This window comes from Ornithodoros turicata, chromosome 6, assembly GCF_037126465.1.
Source record: "Ornithodoros turicata isolate Travis chromosome 6, ASM3712646v1, whole genome shotgun sequence".
Taxonomy (NCBI): Eukaryota; Metazoa; Arthropoda; class Arachnida; order Ixodida; family Argasidae; genus Ornithodoros; species Ornithodoros turicata.
In genome coordinates this window covers 71,209,206-71,232,249 of record NC_088206.1, presented here as the reverse complement: position 1 = coordinate 71,232,249, position 23,044 = coordinate 71,209,206, and the positions used below count along the sequence as shown (strand labels likewise).

The following is a 23,044-nucleotide window of genomic DNA, read 5'->3' as shown; positions in this document are numbered from 1 at the left end:
CTGGTCCCCTTTTCCTCCTCTCCCAATATTCGCTGTGACGTCGTGAGTGTTACCAGGTTATTCCACATGCAGCAGCCTTGATTCAGTACTGTATTCGTTACAGCAACGGTCAACACATACCACGGACAGGGGCTCCACAACCCTCGTGTATCATTTCAAGTCCCGCAGTCCGTATATTGCTCCTGAGAGATAAAGGTAAGTAGTGTGTGACTGACATGGGGTTGGATATGAGTTAATGTTGTTATCGAACTGTTCTCTGTTGCCATATGTTTAACCAGAAAACAACGGCGTGTTTTTTTGTTTGTTTTTTTTTCAGAATTATGGACCCCAAAATATTCTTCGTGCTCGCTATTTCGCTGTGTTCTGGTGAGTTTTCCTTTTTTTCTCTCTGTCTCTCTCTCTTTCTCCAAGGATTTAGTTTTTTCGTCCCAAAAGTATTCTTAAACTGGAACTTATGATGACGATGATAATGGCAACGAGACAGTATCCCAAAGCTAGATTAGCACTACGAGAAGAAAACAAAAATAAGAAGAAATAAAATTGAAGTATAAAGCACATATGCCACCACTACTTATAACTCCAGCAATCCCTTGGTCTTTGAAATATTGCGCTATGACTCTGTCCTTGGGCACGAACGACATATTATGACGGCGATGACGTTCCACCCTGAGACTGACAGCTGACCCAGGTTCGAACCCGGGCTCCTTAAGGTAAATGTCGGCACACGGCTCCCCGGGAAGTCGGCCCAAGATGCTCGATTTCCCCCCCCCCCCCCCCCCCGGTGTAGTCGTGACGGTGCCCGGCTGAGCGGTGCCGACTACTGCAAGCCGTTCTATCAGCACCTCCACAACGACATCTTATTATTACGCGTTTAACAACAATGTTATTCCTCTGAACTCCTCCATGACACACCGAGCCGCAGACATGTACAAGATACCTCAAAAAGTATTTAAAATGAGATAGTAAATACTGCCGCAAAATTGTAATTAAGATAGAGTATAAATACTTCAAAATGAAAATAATTAAGTTAGAGTAGCAAATACTTCCGAAAGTATTTAAGATACACTTAAGGTACTTCGGTAGGCGTCGTAGAAAAGTACGTGAACGTGAGTATGACACACATTTGAGTCTGAAATTCGTGAGTTCGATGTCTTCACGGTCGAAAGCATCTTCTTCTCGGTTAAGCAAAGCTTGCATTTGACTGAAATATTATTATCGGTTTCCGAAACATATTCAAAAATCGTCCGGCAGAGCGAGCTTGCCAACGAAGAAAAAAATTAAAAAAATAAGAAAGAAGAAAAGGAAGAGAAAATGGAAAACTGAGAGGCGATCCAAAAAGTAGTTAGAGTATCGAGTAGAAGATACCACAAAATGTATTTGAAATAGAGTACAAATACTTCCCCGAAAAAGTATTGAGTTAGATACCAAGATAGCACAAATAGTATTTAAAATACAGTATCTTAAATACAATACTCTAAATACGTACAAGCCTGCACCGAGGCCCACATAACATTCATTTCGTAACGGTCAATGAGTATAGTAGAGCCAATTCGTGAAAGTACGAGAGCGCGGAAATCTTCAGAACGTCAATATGACAAATTCGGAAGCCATATTTTTTTTTTAGACCCTCACAGGGAGAACAACCACATCACAACTTTACAAATCAAGGTAATGAAAAGCGTTTGCAGCAGAACCGCGATGATAGACACTGTAGCAACAGTAACGTTCTGTGTGCCAGCTACCGGGCTCGTTTCTGCAAGTTTATTTCGTCAATCTGAATTTTCGAGGGCTTAAACTTTGTAATGCCCTTGCAAGGCGCTACAACTTAAGGCCTTAACTGTTATGAAAAAGCTGTATAGTTAGGCGAATGCTCTGTTCTCCAGCACGCTGCGAGACCTAAAGTAAGTTTTTATCATGGAGTTGATTGACGATAACCGACCTCATTTACCTGTTTTCTACCTTTCGGTCATGTTCTCGACCTTCCCGCGTACCTATAAACTATGAACTTCTGAACGCCTGTGTTTGCAGCTCATCGACAATTTGCAGGTAAACTGGTCCTTTAATGGGGCTTTTTTAGCGCCCGAGATGCTGATGCTTCCTTATTTCCAGCCCCCGTTTTTGTCAACGAAGCGTAAATAAAAATTTGTAAAAAAAATTTGGAGCTGATCACTAAATAGTGCGGAGTCAAGTTTGATTTTGCAGGAAAGATGAACAGCGTTCACGGTCGATTTTATCTGCTGAGCCATTGTCCCGTTTCTTTCTGCTTTCGAGAGTACGCGCTTTGGGGGTTTCGGTGTCTTGGAAACTCCTTTGCTTTTGGATCTTCGTTGATCCCCGAAGGACTTATCGTTGCCGTCTGGCATGACCTCAAAGCTCCTTCATTATAAGGAAGCCGTTAACAAACGGAGCAATATACACCCGATGAAAGCGGACAAAACAAGTACAGCTCAGAGTCCACGAAACGATACACTTGGATTTGATTGGATTGGATTAGATACCTGTCTAATTGGGCTAGAATGCCTCGCTGTTATTTTACTCAACTCCGCTAATTCCAGCCGTTGCAGCAGCAGTGGTCCTGTCTAATATCATGGCGTAACGTAAACAACGGGAATTAGCCGAGGCAAGATACATTTAAAGACAAACACAACACGTAAGCCTTCAAACGACCAATAATAAATGCTGTTTTTAAACCTTGAACTAAGGACGGGCCTACAGGATTCGCGAATCCTATAATCCACCAATCAGGTGTTTTGTTACTTTTTAAAATTGGCGCCTTGGGAATCAGCCGGCCTCATTGGCCGGCGGGCCCCGGGCCCATTAACTTAAATCTTTCAGCTGTGTTTTCTTGTTGCTTTTTTTTTTTTTTTACATTGCTCTGGACTGAAAGTGTTCAGGCAGGAACTCTTACATTACAAGTTTAAAAGTAACATAGTTTTACTTACGATCGATTTACGATTTACTTACCTTCGATTCCTCTACACTCTAAAAACTGAACTTCACCGCATAGCACGGTCTGCGCCAACCATTGCCACGAATGATAGGGTTATCGCTTCTGATTCAAGCAGAAAGGGGGGCGTACGCCTGTTTTGTGTCAATTATCATATATTCAAACCGACACAAAAAAAGCCGTAAGGCCCCTGTCTGTTCGAAGTAGAAGCGATAACCCTGTCATTCATGGCATGGTTGGCGCAGAGTGTTCTATGTGGTGAAAGTCCAGTTCTTAGAGTGTATGCATAAACAAAGTCGTTCTAAAAAGGATTACAGAGGGCCATCAAAAAAAAATCAGATTAAGACGTCCGATGAAAGTGTGTGTGTCATTTTACCGAATAGCGCGAAAGGTTTTAATGTGTGCACTTTGTTTGCCAGAAAAAAAAACAAAAAAAAAACTCCCATAACGATAGCTCCGCGCGTTCGCCCTTAACCCGCCACTCCGGGTATAATGAGGATCACCGATGACGTTACAGGGGGAACCGGATCTGGTTCTCCTGTCACTGGGGTTAGCGTCTTGTCCCTTTGCCGCCGTAAACCAGTTTTGCCAGTTCTCCCGGAGAATTGGGGATAGAAGGAGCGGCCGAATCATGACCGAGCCAGGGGCAATGCTTTTTCGGAGCCCCGAACAGCCGAGTAGCAGACGACAGCCCAGTAGCAGACGACAGCCGAGTAGCTGACGACAGCCGAGTAGCAGACAACATTTCTTTAGACCAATCAGCGAGCGTGATCCTTGTAGTGTCAACGCGAAGTTCCAGGCAGATCACAGGCTGGTACTGCCCTCCAACGCCGTTGCGCACGGTCGCTTTTTGCGGCGTACTTTAAATTCAATTTATGCGATAATTATGACTCTGTGGTGTTCATTACTTCGCATGGTGCATCTTACTGGCCTATACTTAACAGTTTTACCGGAAGAAAACAGGCTGTTATAAACGACTTCTGTGCTACTTTAAGATCTGGGCGGTTTGGTGCCTCATATTACAAGGCATAAAACAAGGCTGTTCGGGCCGTTGGTAATCTGCCGTTTCTTTCGCCTGTAAGTGACATCATGAAAAAACATCGCATTTTAAGTGTACAGGCTATGTATCAGCATAACTTGGTGTTAAAATTTTTCAAGGAATTTAAAAAGAACCCGGACATTTTTTGTAGTAAATATGGTATTAATACTCTCGTTGTTCCTTATCTCTTACGTACTGCTCCACTGGTTTGTATCCCTAGATGCAGGACGAAATATGGGGAAGAAAGATTGTCTTTCTTAGCTGCTAAGTACTTTAACAGCTTTTATGATTTAATGGTGAAATGCGACTCTGTTCGAACTTTCAGAAAAGAATTAGCAGGTGTTCTCTTGTAGCTCTTCGGAGCATTGATCGATGAATACGTATTGTTGTAAGATTTGTTTTGCTTTTATTACTTTATTATTTTATTACTGCTTTATACTAATAGATTATCGTCTTCACTGTCTTGTTTGTTTGATTGTATTGGCTGTGCTCTCGCCATGTCGGGGACTGTGTCCCTTTTGCGCGTGCACATTACCAAATAAACCTGAAATGAAAAAAAAAATATTAAAGAAGACTAAAACGCTAGTACCCGGGAGACGAAAGTGCTGCTTGTGTCCATCCTTTTACGTCTCCTCAACACTGGGATTTTTATTCTTTTTATTCAAAGTCCTGTTTCATGTACCGTTAACTTATGCAGTAGCCATTTTCGATGCCGAATGCAAGTACCCTCACAAGAATGACGAGAACGGCGACTACGACGCCTTTGGGCTCTCATGGCTGATCGACGTCTTCGGAGGAACCAATCCGGAGGATAACAGCTTGCCATCCCGTAAGGGGGTCTACTTTATTAGCTCTTTAGGTTCCGTAGCATGGGACGCGCAGCTTGTAAAGCTCGCAGCTTGTAAAGAGCATCGACACTGAAACGTGAAGGTTGCGGCCGAGTGCAGTAACCGTTCAGAAATCATCTTCTGCAACGAGCAGCTCGAATTTTTTTTTTTTCAAACCGATAAACTAAACGTTAAAAAGATAAGTAAAAGTAAATCGATGGAACCTTGTGGCTGATAAGCGCAGTTAATGCGCATCTAAATCACTTTATAGAACGACTGATGTAGGTAAACGTGAAATAGGTCTAATTAGAGTCACTTCTGATCAGGCTTCTGCATCAGCTTGTATTCCAATGTGGTTCGATATCTATAGATTGAAACCTCTGTAGACCGCAATATATTTTTATTTTTCACTGAGGAAAACAGCTACTGCGGTACCGTTGACATTCGTGTAGTTGTCTAAATATTTTTTGTTATTATTACTAAATAGTTTGTTTGCGCCATGACGACTGTTGTCGTCCGCCGTTCATTTATTTTTCTCTTTCATGATATACTAAGCTTCAAAAGCGAACCCAGCCCAGTGGATGTCAACATTTTTTTTTTTTCATTGCTTATTTCCAGCTGCACAATGCAGAAACTACTGCGCAGCGCATGACTTCCAGGACTTCGTGTACGAGTCCGACGTGGCCAACTACACCTGCATATGTACGAGTCCACGAAACGAGACACAGGCAACAGAGATCACGTCGGAGAGCGTTGAAATCACGGAAGTCACGTCAGAGGCCACATTTGTAACCGATGAGTACGATGTACAAAATGATACCGGGGTGCTACAACCACTGTGGTGATGCAGGGGGGAATCGGGGAATATCAGAAATGTTTGGAGCACGTGTAAAGGCAAAGCCACCTAGATAAACAAAGCCTGCCTCTCTTTGCTCCTTCGTCACAATTGGGATGTCGTCTGTACTTCTGCTAGTCGCAGCAGACGATACCAAACACAGGCTTGCTGTGGCTACTAATGGCTTCCCATGCGGCTGGCGGCGGCTTGTCTCCATAGCGACGGCCGACGAAGCACGGTCGTGATCGGCGTGCTCTTCATAATTATGTCACGTCTTTTAAACGATCAGGCTTTGTTTACTCTAGGTGGTGGTGGTGGTGGTGTTAGGTTTCCGCTGCCGGTAGGCAAGCAATGTAATTTAGTTTCGATTTCGTTGCAGAGTCTGGTTTTGGTTTCTGTTTCAGTGTTCGCTACTAAACACGGTACTTCCGGTACTGAACATGTCTTCAGCTAAAGTTCTCTTTTATTTCCGTGACTTGCAATTTCTAGTTTCGATTTGTCTCTAAGTTCCGTACGTCAGTCCTTCAATGCCTTTTCGTATGTTTCCCGGTTTCTGTTTCAGCTTTCGGTACCGAAGTTCGTTTAAATTCGTATTGCTCTCACGTTACCTTTACTGACCGCTACACCAGCTTCCATTTCTGTTTCCACCTGCGGTTCCAGGATCGTTCAATGATTTTTTTTTTTCGTTTGTTTCCAAATTGTATGTTATTTTTATTGTTTATTATGTTTATGTTATTATTTTCGGTACCAAATAAGTTAGGTACTGTAAAGCAGTATACAAGTATGATATGCCGGTGATGTGACTAGAGACTTTGTTGCTTCTAAATACCATATGCGGAACCATACGACCGACAACGCGCTATAAATATTTTTAATTTGCCATGAAAAATGCGGCGTAGTGGAGCGGTGCGACGCCTGGTGTCAAACAACCCCCTGTACAGCGGGCAACACTGAAAATTGGTATTACACACTATTACATCGGAACTTAGTTATTTTAGTATCCATATTATTAGTTTCCCTGTTTAGCTCTGCATTCTGAAACCCCTGTTAACAGTGTTTTTTTGCGAAGTAACCCAGCGCTGGCCGCTGTTCGATGGAGGCTCTCCCTACTTCTCTACTGCGCCTGCGCGCTCCTTCTGTTCGCGGCCTCTTTCGAACGAACAAACTCTCTCTGTGAACCTCTGTGAATAAACAAGTCCCAACGCTCTCTGGCTTCTTGAACGTCTGACACTTTTTTTTTTTTTTTTTTGAACGGCTCAGCGTTTCATTTCAGTTCGGTTATCCGTTTATCGTCAGATGTGGATCGTTGTGTGAATTGCAGGGACGGATTTTATGGTGGATTGTTATCTCGGGCATAGTGTTATACGCATGCAATGTGGTTGCCGCCATATGTGGCAGGAGTACGGAACCATTTCGAATACCTAGTACAGTGTTGCCCGTCATCTTTAATTGTAATTTTATAATTAATTGCATCGTCGATTGGAATGAAACTTGCGCAGTTTTTGTCCTGGTGGCTTGAACTATCGAATAGCCACACTCAATGACATTTGGTCGGTGCTGCTTTGCAGTACCTTTAAACTTTGCTTTATTGATTTCAGCTACGGAGTCCCCCATTGGTTCGTCACTGCCTTTCTAGGTTTATACCCTTTTTGGTCCCTATAACCAGTGAGCGTTCGTAGATTCCTCACAACACGCACATGACAAAAAGATAAACATTGAAACGATCAATATTGATATTCAAGAAAAGTCAAGTCATGCTATTTGTGGGAACGTTTTGTCCCTCTATGTACCGTCAGTTTATAGTAGTACTATAGTAGTGTAGTAATATTAATGCAGTAGTCGTTGTATACGGATAGTTATTGTAGACACAATGTATCGACGATACGACGTCAGCAAATATTAGTTGATGTGGTATAAACTTAAACTCCGTATGACATTATTAGTATTCGCCATGCAAATGATAATTGCTGATTGCCTTCTTGAAATAGGTTTGTAAATTTTTATACGAGCTGTCAAATAAATATTTGATACAGCCACGGGTATTCATGCTTTGTTTCTGTTGAACAGATATAATCACACGTTGCTTACAGGGCCACTCTGAACCCTGAAAAGGAAAGTACCTATTTTATTTCGTACTACAGAACAACGGTAATGAAAGACACGATACGCGATATATTTAAACGCTACATGTTTCTAACAATTCTCGAGGAAATTGTTGAGCCTTCACAAGTCTCGCTTTCACGGTAGGTGACGTCATCAGATGCGTGGTTAGCGTACGCCCCCTAGCGCCGACCTCTCACTCTCAGTGTCCATCTCTCCGATATTCCTCACAGGATTACCAGCCGTCCTCCACAGACGACCTTGGAGAAGGTGGCGCTCGTGAAGCAACAATGTTGCCAGACGGAAGCCAGGTGAAGCCAGACGGAAGCCAGGTGAAGCCAGGTGAAGCCATGTCGCGCGGCTCTTTACGTAATATTTCTCAAAACCGGATATAAATTTATTTTTGTAACATTTTATGCCATTTTATGTGACCGCATCTCAGAGAAACACGACAGGCGTGGTTGGATGAATATACAGGATGCGTCACGAGAAGCGGGTTAAATTTTTCATAAATCCACTTTGTTTTTCTTTAAAAAATACGCATACTTAACATACATACATATATACTTGTATATCTATTTACGTTACGGCCTACTTTGGCGTAATATTGTTTTAACAGCCAGCCTGAATGGGCTTTCATAATTAATTTCGTTAAATTAATAAAAATGGGTCGCTATTTTAAATTCGAAAGTTGTAGAGCAGAGCCCTGAGGCCTCTAACACACACAAAAAATGGAAACCGCAATGAGTTCAAACGATGCAATGCGAGAGATAGAAAAATGCAAAATCTCCGTGCGTTCAGCGATTTTTGTTTTAGGCACGACCGCTTTATGCATCATTCTCTTCTGCGTCTGAATCGCCGTCGATGCACCTGCTGCGGTTTCGCATGCACTCCCGCTCTGTGTAGTGTAATGAATCAAATGGCGAATTCGGGTGGTCATTTCGTAGCAACTTTTTTTTTTTTTTTTTTTTTTGCCAGATCTCGAGCAGTCATGTTCGCTTGGTCAAAATGAAGCAATCTCGCATGTTCGCGTGGCGCTTTCCGAGCGCTCGGAATTTGCCAGCTAGCACTTTTTTTTTTTGCCCGGTCTCAAAACGATCGAGCAGCAGATTGCTGAACTGTATCCGGTGTCGTCACATCCGCACTGCAACGGTGGCGAGTGCCCTGCCATTGTCCCGCATGTTGAAATCACGTGGTTTAGCAGACGACAGAACTCGAAGACGGGCGACCGCGACGCCCCCCAGCGTGAACCAAGTAACTAAAAGTCGCCGTTGTCGGCCTCACAGAGGTGGGCAACATCACTACTGACGCCCCCTGGGGTAATGCGCGTCCTGGGCCGACTTCTAAGGAGAACTGTGCCGACGTATGTCCGAAAGCGTCTCAGGAAAACCTGTCTGGGGCTTTTCCTTCCATACTGCAGCATGCACACACACATAAAAAGAAACGATGATGACATGGAGCTGATGCCGGTCAGCAGGCTGGGCGCTGCCCAAGCGTATGAAGGCCGGGGTATAGTTGGTACGAATCCGTGGTGTGTAGACAGCAAAAAGACGCGGGCAGAAGAACGACGACACAGCGGTCGCCCGTGTCGTCGTTCTTCTGTCCGCGTCTTTTTGCTGTCTACACACCATGGGCGCTGCCCCAGTGCCAATTGTAGAGGGTGAAGGATGATGCAGCAGCACAGAAGCTCGCTGCGGTTGCTGTTTTTGCGCATTTCAGGCCGCGGAACTCTACTCTACAACTTCCTAATTTAAACCACAGACGCATTTTCATATTATTAAAGAAATTAATTATGAAATCGATAACTGTGAAAGGGCGCACAGACTACCTGGTGCATAATGACAAAGAGGAGACCAGAGACCGGGGGAAAATTAACAGACAACAATTTCTCAGATCACAGAATAGTAGAGGGCCATTTGCATAAAAGTTGAGTACGAGACTTCGTTGGGTGCTTCGGCATCGCTGCCCGCACGAGCAGCAAGCACGTGCTGGTGGTGGTGTTGAAAGGGCTTGCCGTTGTCGGCCTCACGTATGTGGGCAACGTCACGACTGACGCCCTGGGGAAATGGGCGTCCTGGGCCGACTTCTAGGGGAACTGTGCCGACATATGTCTGAAAGCGTCTGAGGAAAACCCAGGAAAAACCCCAGACAGCACAGCCGGCATGCATGGCACAGCAAGCATGTGCTCAATGCACTGCCAAGGCTATCGTCCTGGCCAATCGCCCTTTGTGACTAGCGGCCACTGCTCTCCTGGCTTAAGAAGAAGAATCTGAGACTCGTACTCAACTTTTATGCAAACAGGCCCTAGTAGGTCCTTGATGTCGAGAGAAAACATCGTGACGCCTGAACCGTGGAACGGGGCTAAGTATTGCAGCAATTCTTCGGAGTTTCTTAAAGTGATTGATCCGAGAAGTGGAAGTGTACGGAGTGATTTCTGTAAAAAGTTCGAAACTATTCTCTGCCACGAACCAAGCTGGCAACTTGCAAGGACATAGTGTTGTCTGTTAATTTTTCCACTGTCTCGGGTCTTCTCCTTGTCATTAGTCATGAAAGTTCGTTAACACTGGCACTAACTCGCCAAACGATATTACGCTTTAGGCCAAGGAGTTTCCCAAGGAAAAACTAACTATGAAATTATGAAAATTTTGGCCTGGGTCTGGTTCTGTTACGCATCTGCTTCGCGGCAGCTCCAAGGTGACGTCAAAGACCTCGTGCGTGAGATTTCCCCTGCGTTTTCTAGCACACTTTCCAGAAACACGTGTACGCCGCCCGCTCCTGTAGCCTCATAGCTGCTTCCCGGCGGTAGCGCTGAGTAAACACAGAGTAAAACTTAAAGAAACAATATTTAGCCAAAACTACAGCGACAGACACGCAGGTTTCAACACCATAAATTTTGAAGACAGAAGACAAGGTCCTGCTGTTTGATGTGTCCCACTTATCTTCCACAAGACATAACTCCCGTTCCACGCACACACACTGCAGTGCAGCGTACTAGTAGACGTTCTTGAAGAATCGGCATTGCCCGGAATAAGGCAGCTAATGAGGCCGAAAAAGGCTCCATCAGTTGCCATCCACTCGGTGCGGCCGATTGCTCCCGGAGAGCCCCTGTTTGTTTTCCCGTCTTTCGATGTGTTGGTCCAGTCGAGCAGACCATCTAATGGGCCGACTTACGTTGCCAAGGCTAGAGCACCGTTGCAGTGCTATCGCTCAACGCGGTCTTGCCAATTCGATGGGCGCTAGAGCGTGAGGGAAAAAGATGCCCGTTTTTTTTTTGCTTGCGAGTTAGATCTCGTGTATCCAGAGTAGACACGGAGCTCGAACGGATGTAAATATGTGATTTGGGGCGAGTACTTTATTGACGAAGGGGTGATATGAACTAGGCATTCGCGCGTGGGATTATTTTTCTTTATTTATTTATTTTTTGCGAGACTAATCACGGGACATGGCGCAAACCTGAGGTGGAGAGATCAACTCATAATTGTGGCCGTTTAAAAGGTGAGCACGTATCGTAGTAGTTGATGAGGCCAGCGTAATAGGGAGGAACGTACGCAACATTGAAAGGGGTTCTGACAGTTTGCCCCGGGTGTTTTCCTTGTTTCGTGTTATAGCCGCGAAGCAACTATAGCTATGAACGGTGTACAAGAGACGCGGACTGATCGAAGGAGGATAGCAGTAATGAGTGGCGGACAGAGGGGCTACTGGGTTACACTGGGATATGTTTAATGGGAAAAAAAGATAAGAGAAAGGTTAGCCACGGTGTGGACAGAGGGGATTAAGTATGCGTCCTGGGCAGACTTCAAGAAGAACTGTGCCGACATCCGTTCTGAAAAGCCTATCAGAAAACCAAGAGAAAAGTCTCAGACGGCACTGCCGATGGTAGAGTTCGGACGCTTCAGGTATGTCTTCAGCATGACTTTGGAGTTACTGCCAACCAGCGAATGCCGTATCTACTGGGCCATGTCACCTCCGAGTCTTCAGCGTTTGGTTCTTCAGCATCACTTTGGAGTTGCCACAAACGAATGAATGCTATATCGACCGGCCCATGCCACCTCAGAGTCTTCAGCATGACTTTGGAGTTACCAGCAATGAGTGAATGCTGTATCCACTGTGCCATGGCACCTCCGAGTCTTCAGCATGACTGTGGAGTTACCACGAGGGAGTGAATGCTGTATTCACGGGGTCGTGTAACCTCAGACTCTTCAGTATGACTTTGGAGTTGCCACCAAACAGCGAATGCTCTATCCACTGGGCCATTTAACCCTCGAGTCTTCAGCATGACTTTGGAGCTACCGCCAACGAGTGCATGCTGTATCCATGACCCATGCCACCCCGAGTCTTCAGCATGACTTTAGAGTTACCACAAACGTGTGAATACTGTATCCACCAGGCCATGTCCCCTCCTTGTCTTCAGCATGACCTTGGAGTTACCGCCAACGAGTGAACGCTGTATACACTGGGCCTTGTCACCCCAGAGTCTTCAACATGACTTTACAGTTACCACAAACGAGTGAATGCTATATCCACTGGGCTATGTCATCTCCGAGTCTTCAGCATGACCTTGGAGTTACCACCAACGAGTGAACGCTGTATACACTGGGCCGTGTCACCCCAGAGTCTTCAACATTACTTTACAGTTACCACAATCGAGGGAATGCTATATCCACTGGGCTATGTCATCTCCGAGTCTTCAGCATGACCTTGGAGTTACCGCCAACAGGTCAACGCTGTATACACTGGGCCTTGTCACCCCAGAGTCTTCAACATGACTTTACAGTTACCACAAACGAGTGAATGCTATATCCACTGGGCTATGTCATCTCCGAGTCTTCAGCATGACCTTGGAGTTACCACCAACGAGTGAACGCTGTATACACTGGGCCGTGTCACCCCAGAGTCTTCAACATTACTTTACAGTTACCACAATCGAGGGAATGCTATATCCACTGGGCTATGTCATCTCCGAGTCTTCAGCATGACCTTGGAGTTACCGCCAGCAGGTCAACGCTGTATACACTGGGCCGTGTCACCCCAGAGTCTTCAACATGACTTTACAGTTACCACAAACGAGTGAATGCTATATCCACTGGGCTATGTCATCTCCGAGTCTTCAGCATGACCTTGGAGTTACCGCCAGCAGGTCAACGCTGTATACACTGGGCCGTGTAACCCCAGAGTCTTCAACATGACTTTACAGTTACCACAAACGAGTGAATGCTATATCCACTGGGCTATGTCATCTCCGAGTCTTCAGCATGACCTTGGAGTTACCACCAACGAGTGAATGTTGTACACACTGACCATGTCACCCCAAAGTCTTCAACATGACTTTACAGTTACCACAAACGAGTGAATGCTATATCCACTGGGCTATGTCATCTCCGAATCTTCAGTATGACCTTGGAGTTATCACCAAGGAGTGAATGCTGTACACACTGAGCCATGTCACCCCAAAGTCTTCAACATTACTTTACAGTTACCACAAACGAGTGAATGCTATGAATGAAACGAGTGAATGCTATATCTACTGGGCTATGTCATCTCCGAGTCTTCAGCATGACTTTGGAGTTACCACCAACGAGTGAATGCTGTACACACTGAGCCATGTCGCCCCGAGTTAAAAATTCGGAAGCAAATCTTAAGTGTTAAAGTTTGCATTGAAGTGAATCTATACATTTCAAGTTTTACAGCGAAAGGGGGATGGTAGACAGCTATTTACAGCAACGGATACATTGAAAACCACCACTGTGGAACCGAAACTGATCCGATAGTGAGGTGGCCGCGGATGAGGTCACATGCTCTCGACCAATTAAAACTGCTGTTGCTCATATGACGCCAGTGCACTTCGGTACGAAGTACTATACCTTACCCTAATAGCTGACTGGAGAAACTAAAGTCTAGAAGTACCAAAGCACAAAAACAATAGTAATTTAATTGTGCGTGTATCCGCATTATGTAAGGAAGAGGTACTGATACCAAAGCAATACACGAACTCCGATCTTAGCCCTACAGGGTGCTCTATCTCGCCCTCTCCATCTTTTCGCTATATTCTAGTAAAACAAATCACATGATCTTAATCCACGTCCTAAACCACCATTAAATACGTGAAGGAAACTGTATTCTTACTGAGCCATTTTTAAATGAAGCAGAATACATGCTTTTTGTTGCGTGCAGCGGCTTAATTTTCATTGAATGGCTCCACGGCAGATGACACACACACACACGAAAGGCAGCTTAAAAGCATTTCTATTCTATCCTCTGGCTCGCTTAATCGCTTTCTTTCACTGCTCTAATCCAGGCAGTGAAAGCAGAAAACACGTACCGTCGTCACGTTTGTACTGCGAAACCGGACAGATAATTTCAGCCTCCTCCAAAACACGTATAATGTCGTCTGCGAGAGCAGAGGGATAATTTCAGCACCATTCAAAACACGCAAAATGTCGTCTGCCAACTAATCTGCGTAATTATTTTCTTAAAACGACGCGCTGTGCTAATCTAAGGGCTTTTAGGAGAGAGACCCGTAATTAAATATTGAAGCGTCAGGGGCAGAGGAAGGCGGCGACGCCATTGTTATGTGGGCAATGTTGCCAGACTGGAATAACAAGTACGTTGAATTAGACGGAATGAGGGTTAGTCAGCTTTGTACGGTATACTATTATCAGTTGGTGGTTTTCGTGGGCTGGGTCCATCAGCGACAAAACAAACGAAGAGTTTTGGGTGTGGTGTTTTGTGTGTACAGGGCTGATTAGTTTTGTTTCCTTTTTCAAGGACTGGTATAGTTCTGTGTGTTGCATTTCATCACGATGTCCTGGTGGGCATTACGTAGTTATTCATCGAAGTGCCGCGCTTCTACGTGACGAATTTTCTCTACGATATTTCGTTTTATTTTTGTTTACGTTTTGTTTTGTCGTCGTGCGTGGTTACGTAATACTGTAGTAGCCTGCAGAGTCCTGTAAACGACTGTAAACAAAGCAAACGAGTCATGCGCGCAGCGACACCTGCAAGTGACTCGAAACACAACAGGTGCGGTGGATTTCGAATGTGCGAATTCCAACCTCGACAGGTTCCCGACATCACCATCCTTCTAACAGTGACGTTACAGACGAGGTAACATGTGCTGGGATTCCAGCGTGTGATGCTTACACAAGTTATGTGCGGTACAGAATCTCCGAATGTCGTGCGGCCGTGACACCACGGGAGCCATTTCGTGCTTACGAGAGCTAATAGGAATAGCCTATAGGCTCTCCCGATGTTAGGGCTAGACACCGATTTGCAACATTTCGACCCAGGGTATGTCAACTAAATGTGAAATACGACTATTTGGATCGATGTGCGCCTGTATTACAAGTTTTACAGCAAAAAAAAAAGAAAACGGTCGGTACCGGGAATTCACACAACTCTGACATACTGCAGGCGTTTCGGTCAGTTGGGCAGAGCGTGGGAGGTCACGTGCGCTCGAGTACCAATGGGGTTGGCCGTAGTGTTGCAGTGAATCGTACGTGTTGTTGCAGTGTTTATATCTCGCCAAGCACGACACACAGGATTTCTTACACACCGTGTTAGCGCCGCGAAGCAACTGTGGCCAGGACAGACGGGGGACAGGTGGAGAGCAGGACAGCAGCAGGATGCAGTGGGAAGGATAGTGTGCGTCCCCATTCTTTTTTACTTTATCACATCACCAGTGTGCGTCCAAGGCCGACTTCAGCGGGAACTGTGCCAACGTTCGTCTGGAAAGTCTGCTGGAAAAACCAGGGAAAACCTCCGACAGCACAGCCGGGATGCGAACCCCCCCAGTCTCGGCAAGGAAGGCGATCGTCCTAACCACTACGCCACGCGAGCTGGTTTCCGCAGCACTATGACATATACGAAAGCAGCACAATGTTTTTGACTAATATTGGACCAATATTGGCAACGTCGGCGGTTTATATAGTATTGTACAGTATACTGTATTGCCAATCTTGGTCCAATATTGAGCCAAGATGTTGTACTGCTTGGGTAGTTCAATTCGTGCACGTTTTAGTTGCTGTAACGAACCACAACTCCGCAAAGAACTCTAAGGTGGGTAACGGTGATCCATGACGCTGTCCAACGGTAACACTACCGTGGCGCCACCCCCGGCGTGGAAGTGCCGACCACTATTATTTCTATGTATCTACCTGGCTGACATAATTACGAAAGACATAAAGCCGAAACACTCGCAACACGTTCGTTCATTCTAACGTATTCATTCCAACTGCAATCCCGTACATGCTTTCGTACATACGAAGGTGCAGCAATACGCGGGGGGGGGGGGGGGGGGCATCACGTCGTGGAAAGTGGCTTTTGCATGGAGCGCCAGCTCATCGCGCATCCGTGCGCGTGACTGCACCAGCGTCGTAACAAATCAAGTAACGGTATAGCGGGCGTGACCACCAGCTGCGTTTTTTTGTTGTTTGCGAGACGGGAATGGAGAAGAAATGCAGAGGAGTCCAGAGCTGCACGTGTCGCTCGGGATTGGAACTTGATGGGTTCCGCAGGGTGGATGTGCCGAACTGGTGTGGCGACGTGATTCAGTTCCTCTTTCGTTTCTTTCTTCTTTTTTTTTCTCAGTTTTTGTCGTCCATATTGTTGTCCCGCGTGTGTTTTTTTTTAGAGGGAGAGGAGGGGCGTGAACTACAACTTTAGATTTGCAGCTCAGATTATGTAATGTAGTAGTTGATTACTATAGATGTAATGTAGTATTATAGAGAGTTCTCTATTGCCTCATCTATACTACTACATTACATAATCTGACCTGCAAATCTAAAGTTTAAGTTTTAGTAGTAAGGCCGTCGCCTGCGCGTACGTAAGGGATATCGTGGTGCTTCTCCACAATGCGCGAGGCTCTGTTTATGTTTCATGTCTTGCGCGTGCTCAGAACTACCAACGCTATCGCGTTTGCTTACGTAAGGGATAGCGTTGATAGTTCTGCGCACGCCCATAACAGAACGAGAGCTTCGCGCAGTGCGCAGGAGCAGCAACGCTATCCTTTGCGTACGCACACGCGATAGCGTACGATCTACTAAAACTCTCTAATATTAGAGAGTTTTAGCGGACCGTTGATAACGTTGCTTGCGTCGAACCGTATCAACCAGAACAAAATCAGTGGATAAGATTCTGAGTCGCATACGACAGCGATTGGTTCCGATAGGCACGATAACGTCACCAACGGTTTGCTAAAACCACCTAATACCTTCCGGACGGCAGAGCTTAAGGCCGTAAAGGGAACGGCCGTAGGGAAACTCCGTAGGTTGTTAACGGCCGTACCTCCAAGGACGCTGCAACACGACAGCCACAGAAGGTCTTTATCGTTCCAGGGGCTGTTTCATAAATGCGTGTAGCGTGTTGTCACCCGGTTTTCATGCTAGCGCTATGCCCGCTATCGAGAGTATCCAGTTTCCTCTTGCGTTCGAGAGTAGGCAGTTTGGAGGCAACGGAAGACCTTATCGCCGCCGTCTGGCATGACCTTTATCTCAGTTTTCGTTTACGGCCTTCGTACTTGAAGGCCCTAGTGCGCCATTCTGACAGGGGTGTTAAACGCACAAGGACGGAACACAACACAAGACTCACAAAGGCCAGTTTGCCATTACAGTAACTGCCATTATTCATATTATGTACGTGTGAAATGAGTGTAGCAGTCTGAGGGGGAAAAAACGAAATCGAATCGAATAATAGAATAGGAGTAGAAAGAACAAAATGGAGACGTAGATCGCATTGGTGCGAAGTCGAGTGTAAGGTGATCATCTCACAATGTTTGTATTTTTGAATATATACGCGGAATATTTCAGAGCAAATCCCATGTCAATAAATTTTAAAATCGTAAATGACTTGGAGCTGATCTGAGAGAGAGCATAATGGACGAAGGAGAGCCCGTGAAAATACTGGAGTTGATCCTTAACTTAACCTCTCCTTGAAGGAAAGCAGCCAACGTGAACGTAATCCTAGACCTAAGCATAACTTGAGCTCATGCTTAATCGCGATCTAAACTAATCTGACTTAATCTAAAAAAAAAATTCAGACTTTACCTCAGCCTTAGCTTACTTTTAACGTAACCTGAGCTAAAAACATAAATCTGCGCCTTACCTTAGACTATGATTAGCGTTAACCTAACATACCTAACCTTACCTAACCTAACCTAACCTAACCTAACCTAACCTAACCTAACCTAACCTAACCTAACCTAACCTCAACCCAGCTTATACTATATCGGAGATACGCAACACTTTACCTGGACTTGTTCTATCAAAACTTCAGTATGTTCTTTAAAGGGGCTATGAAACGATATTATTCTCGATTTTGTTTGACAGAAGGCACGTTCTTGAACTATCGGGCTACTATCGGGGAACTATCGGATGTGTTACGTTCGGCAAGCGAACAGCTTTCTCTCGAAGGAATATTTCGTATTCGCATGTGGCGTATACGACATTTGCGCGTGACACGATTTCACGCATTTCATCTGGCGGAGCACACTCATTATCTTAGACGCGCTAATTAGCATTTTAATTGATTACAACTGCGCGAAATTTGAATAAAAGACAACAGGACATCGTTGAACAGCATAGCGAGCTTTAGAGCTGTAAGAATGTTTCTGACGGGATCCCGTTTGAGATATTACACGTCGGTTCTTGAGGATTTTCTCCTCCGACTTTCTTTGTGTCCGATAAGCTTCAATTAACTAGGCGGATATTAAGAATAGTGCCCCTGTTCGTTCTGTCAAGTGACACAACCAGATGGGAGCTTTTTTTATGTTCGGGCACAGTATTTCCCCCTGCTGTCTGGCGGGAAAAGGTAAGTCAACACCAGCTGGACATGGAATGAGACAGTCGCCACGTCTGCTACTGACTGTAAACTAATGATTGTATCCAAAATTTCCAAGAAGGAAAGATGCGACCGAAGTATAAAAAGTTCAAGCGAACGTGACATGGCCTTACATAGCCAAAAGACCAGACAATCCAGCATAACCCAACCTAACCCCAACTTGCATTAACCTAAGCAAACGTCGCCCAGCTTAAAAGTACCGTGAAGCAGCAGAGGTGCAATCTCAGAAGGGTTATCTATTCGGTATCCTGAGCTCTCAGTACTCTCGCGCCATAATTTTCGTCAGAGCTGCACTCATAGTTTTTTTAGAAAATTAAAAACTACGGGCAACACTGTGTCGAACTGACCCACTGCTCATTGCTCGCCAAGCACGGCGGCAAGACTACATTGCATGCTCATAACACTGGGTCTAAAACAAAAAAGTCTGCTAAGTGTCGGCTACGTAGCCATCATGAGCAACAAGCCAGTCGGGAACATGGATCACTGTTGCTCGACATATTGTGGATTATTTCCCACCAGACGTCGCCCCGAGCCGTTTTACCGCGAATTTGCTAGCAAATTAAAAATATTTAGCGTTGTCTGTTACATGTAGAACTTATTGTGCTGGGTTTACAAGTTACAAGTTACAAGTTTACACCGTTGAAAGAATGCAGAGTGCACACGCGCACCGCACGCGCTCTATAATGATGTTATTACCACCGCCGTGCTCTATGATGTTAGAATTAATTTAACCGGGACTTTATTAGACTGCCGCTAGATGGCCTGGCACGCGGACGCGGCGTTCGAGGAACACACACAAAGATTACGTCAAATCCTGTTAGCTTCGCTGTTAGCGGAGTTCATCAGCGAGCCGATGACACGAGAGGAACTTAATTACGGCTACGCGTTCTTGTCGATAATTATGCGCGGTTGCTTCACCTGTAAAGATTAATCGCTAGCTTGGCTAGCGACACAAACTGGTGATTACTACTTAATGAGAAGCAATGTCCTAAAAAAATGTGCAGGGTTCTGATTTAGTGTCAGAACCACAAATCGAACGTCGCGGTACCAGCACTGACCTTAGTGGTTATTGTTAGGTAGTGAGCTGCTGATCAAGTGCAGAAAGTTGAGCTAGCTGGTCGAAATGTATACTCTGCAATTTGGGGACGCAAAGAGAAGAGGGCAGAAGGAACCACTCCCGAAATTGCACAGTGCAGTCCATTTGCAGTCCCCAATTGCACAGTGAGATGCTTCATAACAACGTAATGTGGACTATCGCGCATTGAAATATACCTAATGTAAATTGTTGCCCCCACGTTGTCGCACGCTCGTATGTAGCACCATAACCCACAATAAAAAGTCACGTGGTTAGAGAGAAAGAGAGAGAGAAAAAAAAAACGACCTCGCAGAAGACACAGACCTCGATGGGGGTCACTTGGCATTATGATACGTCAGATCAGTCATACGCAACTTACTTTAAAACAGTAATTAAATAAAGAGTTAGGTCGCAAAAATAGCAACTGAGGCACGCTCTGAGTTTCATTTCTCGAAATGTAGCCAGCGATGGCCACCACGTTAAATTAATTTGGCTACAATTACAAGTGCACAAACGAAATAAGCCAGTAAAAGCGACTCTCAAAAAACTTCTCTTCTTCTTTTTAAGGGTTGAGAGAGATCAGCCAATATTTGGCTTGCTACTTTCATTTTAATTTTTGCAATTCAGCGCACGTTGAGGAACCTTGAGGTGGGAAAAACTATTCGCGAGTAGTAATAAATGATCAAGTCGTAATAAAAATGTAATAAAGTCGCAAATTATGTATTTATTTACTTAAATAAATTATAATAAAGCTATACGAGTCAAGTTTCCTTATCTCGTTATTGGTTGAACTGAAAGTTAGTACTATATCATTTTAAACCAGGCGAAATTCCGAGAAAAACTTCTTTTTTTTTTTCTACCAGGAAGGCCTCTTAAGCTTCCTAAGAAGACGGTCGCAAGGAGAGTTTCTGAAGGCCTGCACTTCCAGAGTACCTCTCGCCAACTCGAACTTCAAACTTAATACACAAAAGTGGCGCGTTACAAGCTACAGACATCAAGCAAATCGTAACAAAATGGAAGTGTAAAGTACGAAAATACTGAAACTCACTTATGTTCTTAAGTACTACGACGCGAAGAGGCAAAAAAAAGGGACAGAGAAATATGTCATAAGCCTACACGATAAGGCGCAGGGGGAACACACGTACTTCTGGGAATGTCAGGACAGTTTGTCATAGACGAAAATACCCGAGGGATGGGATTTGACTTTTCTTGCTCCTGCGGACGTCTTCCACGACAGATATCACATTACGAGCTTAAGGAATCGGAAAGTAAAGTATAAAATACATGAAAGTAAACTGTACAAATCTAGTGAGTGGACAGCCGCGCACATAATTTCATTTCCGCATAGCCAAAAGTTTCGCGGCGCAGAAGCTGACGTCTTGGCCACCGGTGTCTTCTGCTTTTCTTTCCGCTTTCTGCTCTCTGATACGACGAGAGCGTGCAGGGAAGAGATAGTTCCGACGCTTGTTTGACTTGACGCGAGAGGGCGATGGATATCGTACAGGACAGCGTCACTGCCACATTACCGGAACATCTCGTGGCGTGTCACTTTGTTATGACACTGTCACTGCCGCTTGGGATGCTAAAGTGTCACTCCGTTATTCGTTTTTTTTTTTTTTTTTCGTCTGACTTTGGACGGGTAGTAACAATGCGAAGAATAAATTTTTAGTCTGAGTGGTGCTATGTTGTTTTTCGAACCAGAGATTCACAAGCGGGAAGGTGTTGTTCGTGAGGCGTGGAAGCTAGTTCCAGTTTGGGGAAACTTTGTCCAATGTTTGGGAGTGCACGAAACGTAGTATGTCTGGTGGCGCCACCTGCCGCATCGTCGCGGTACATTTGTCGTCTCGATAAGAACTTCAGTGATGTCAAGGTTTACGATGTGAGTTTTTGTGAACATTTCGTTATAGTTAGGCGGCCACTTTAGTGAGACAGTTATTTTTAGTGCATGTGTACAAGCTGCATAAAGCGGGGAATGGCGAGTTCGTCAAGCCACTATGGTGGCTTCTTTTTTTCTTTTTTTTTTCGCTGTTCCCTCCAGACTTTTATTGATGTAACTGTCTTGAATGAAAGAGTAAATAAACAAATAAAAAATCGTGCAGCCTACAACTGTTGGCATACAAAAGTTAGGTGGTAGTAGTAAATGTACGTAGTAAAAGTAGTCAGCGGGGAGGTTTTACTTCCATTTCGGTAGTTTCACTCGTAAACGCGCTTTTATTAGCCAATGTTCACCTCTTTCTTGATGGGAACAAGTTCATGTAAAACCAAAATGTGAAATTAATGTAAAGCTGGCTTTTCCACATTCACCCTACTTGTGCACGCAAAGCACGCTTTACAGTGGACAAGTTGCCGGCATAACTTCACGTACTCTTATTATGATTTACCTATCGTTCAATTTAGGGTCATATATCACGATAAGTCGGCCGAGATATCGTGTTACATGGATAACATACAAAATCTTCGCTCCGGACCGGCAGTGAGAATCCAATTCTGAATTGCATGTACCTTTTTTTCCCCTTTCGTTTCCAGTTGGATTCCCATTGATCCCTAATTCCTATCCCTAATTACTTAACCCTTATATAATCAGTGTTAGCACGCATGCCATCCACGCAATATAATCGTCGCTTTCAAAAATACATATATATACTAATATGAGACTTGCATTGCGCACTCAAGCTACGTTTATTTTTATTCTGACTTTTCTCGCTTTCAAACACTATTGGGAATAAGCATTGATCTCCTATTACGCAGAGCGCCGCAGCATTTTGCTAACGAAAGCATTGGCCGTTCCTTGACGTACTTTCCTCTCGCTTTCGTGCAGACTTTATGCAAATGTCCTCTCTTTCTCTCTCTCTCTCTCTCTAATGGTAATCGTATTCGCAGCAGCAAAAAGGGATAGTGAGCCCTGCTAGTTGGCTTCCCTGATGCACGATAGGCTTCTTAGTCTGTGTGCGGGCTTTAAGTTTCCGTTCCTAATACGCCCCTACAGCGTTGTGTAACAGCTTGCTTTAACTTTTATTAGGGAGAAGGGATTTGCAAATTTGCGTCCGTCTTCTTGTCTGTCATGCTAATCAGTCTGTTATGCTAATTGTTAGGCTTCGCATTGCTTTTTTGAGCTGCGTGTTGGCACATCTAAAAAATGTAGACCAACGCTACATTGGAAACAGCAACTTAAGCGCAGTTTTGTTGAAAAATATCCGTCTGGAGCAATCTTTTTTTCACGAAAAGTACAAATACGATTTCCTGTTCCAAACACTAGTCAACCTGCGTCCATCATTCACACGAATTATCGCCAAGCAAAACGCAGTTTGCCAATTAACGCGGAGCACGACACAGAGCAGAAGCTTGTTTTCTTTGCCACCATAATATACATACACACATCCGCACCGCA

The 23,044-nt window shown here is 44.7% G+C and overlaps 2 protein-coding genes across 2 annotated transcripts in view; one reads left to right on the top strand and one right to left on the bottom strand.

Annotated features, from left to right (window-relative positions):
• Nucleotides 1–23,044, bottom strand: part of LOC135397283 (uncharacterized) — a 126,467-nt gene that overhangs the window by 75,060 nt on the left and 28,363 nt on the right. The window lies entirely within an intron of this gene.
• On the top strand, nt 25–7,690 carry LOC135398319 (uncharacterized). The gene is made up of 5 exons (XM_064629736.1): nt 25–42; nt 104–195; nt 317–366; nt 4,684–4,815; nt 5,432–7,690. Exons 3-5 carry the CDS (start codon nt 321–323, stop codon nt 5,656–5,658), a joined length of 405 nt encoding a protein of 134 aa, XP_064485806.1. The 5' UTR covers nt 25–42; nt 104–195; nt 317–320; the 3' UTR covers nt 5,659–7,690.

Bases quoted from the DNA above. Each gene is read 5' to 3' on its own strand.
- LOC135398319 (XM_064629736.1), top strand. From the start codon at position 321: ATGGACCCCAAAATATTCTTCGTGCTCGCTATTTCGCTGTGTTCTG. The intron at 367-4,683 runs GTGAGTTTTCCT...TAACTTATGCAG, and splicing joins CGCTATTTCGCTGTGTTCTG to TAGCCATTTTCGATGCCGAA. The intron at 4,816-5,431 runs GTAAGGGGGTCT...GCTTATTTCCAG, and splicing joins GGATAACAGCTTGCCATCCC to CTGCACAATGCAGAAACTAC.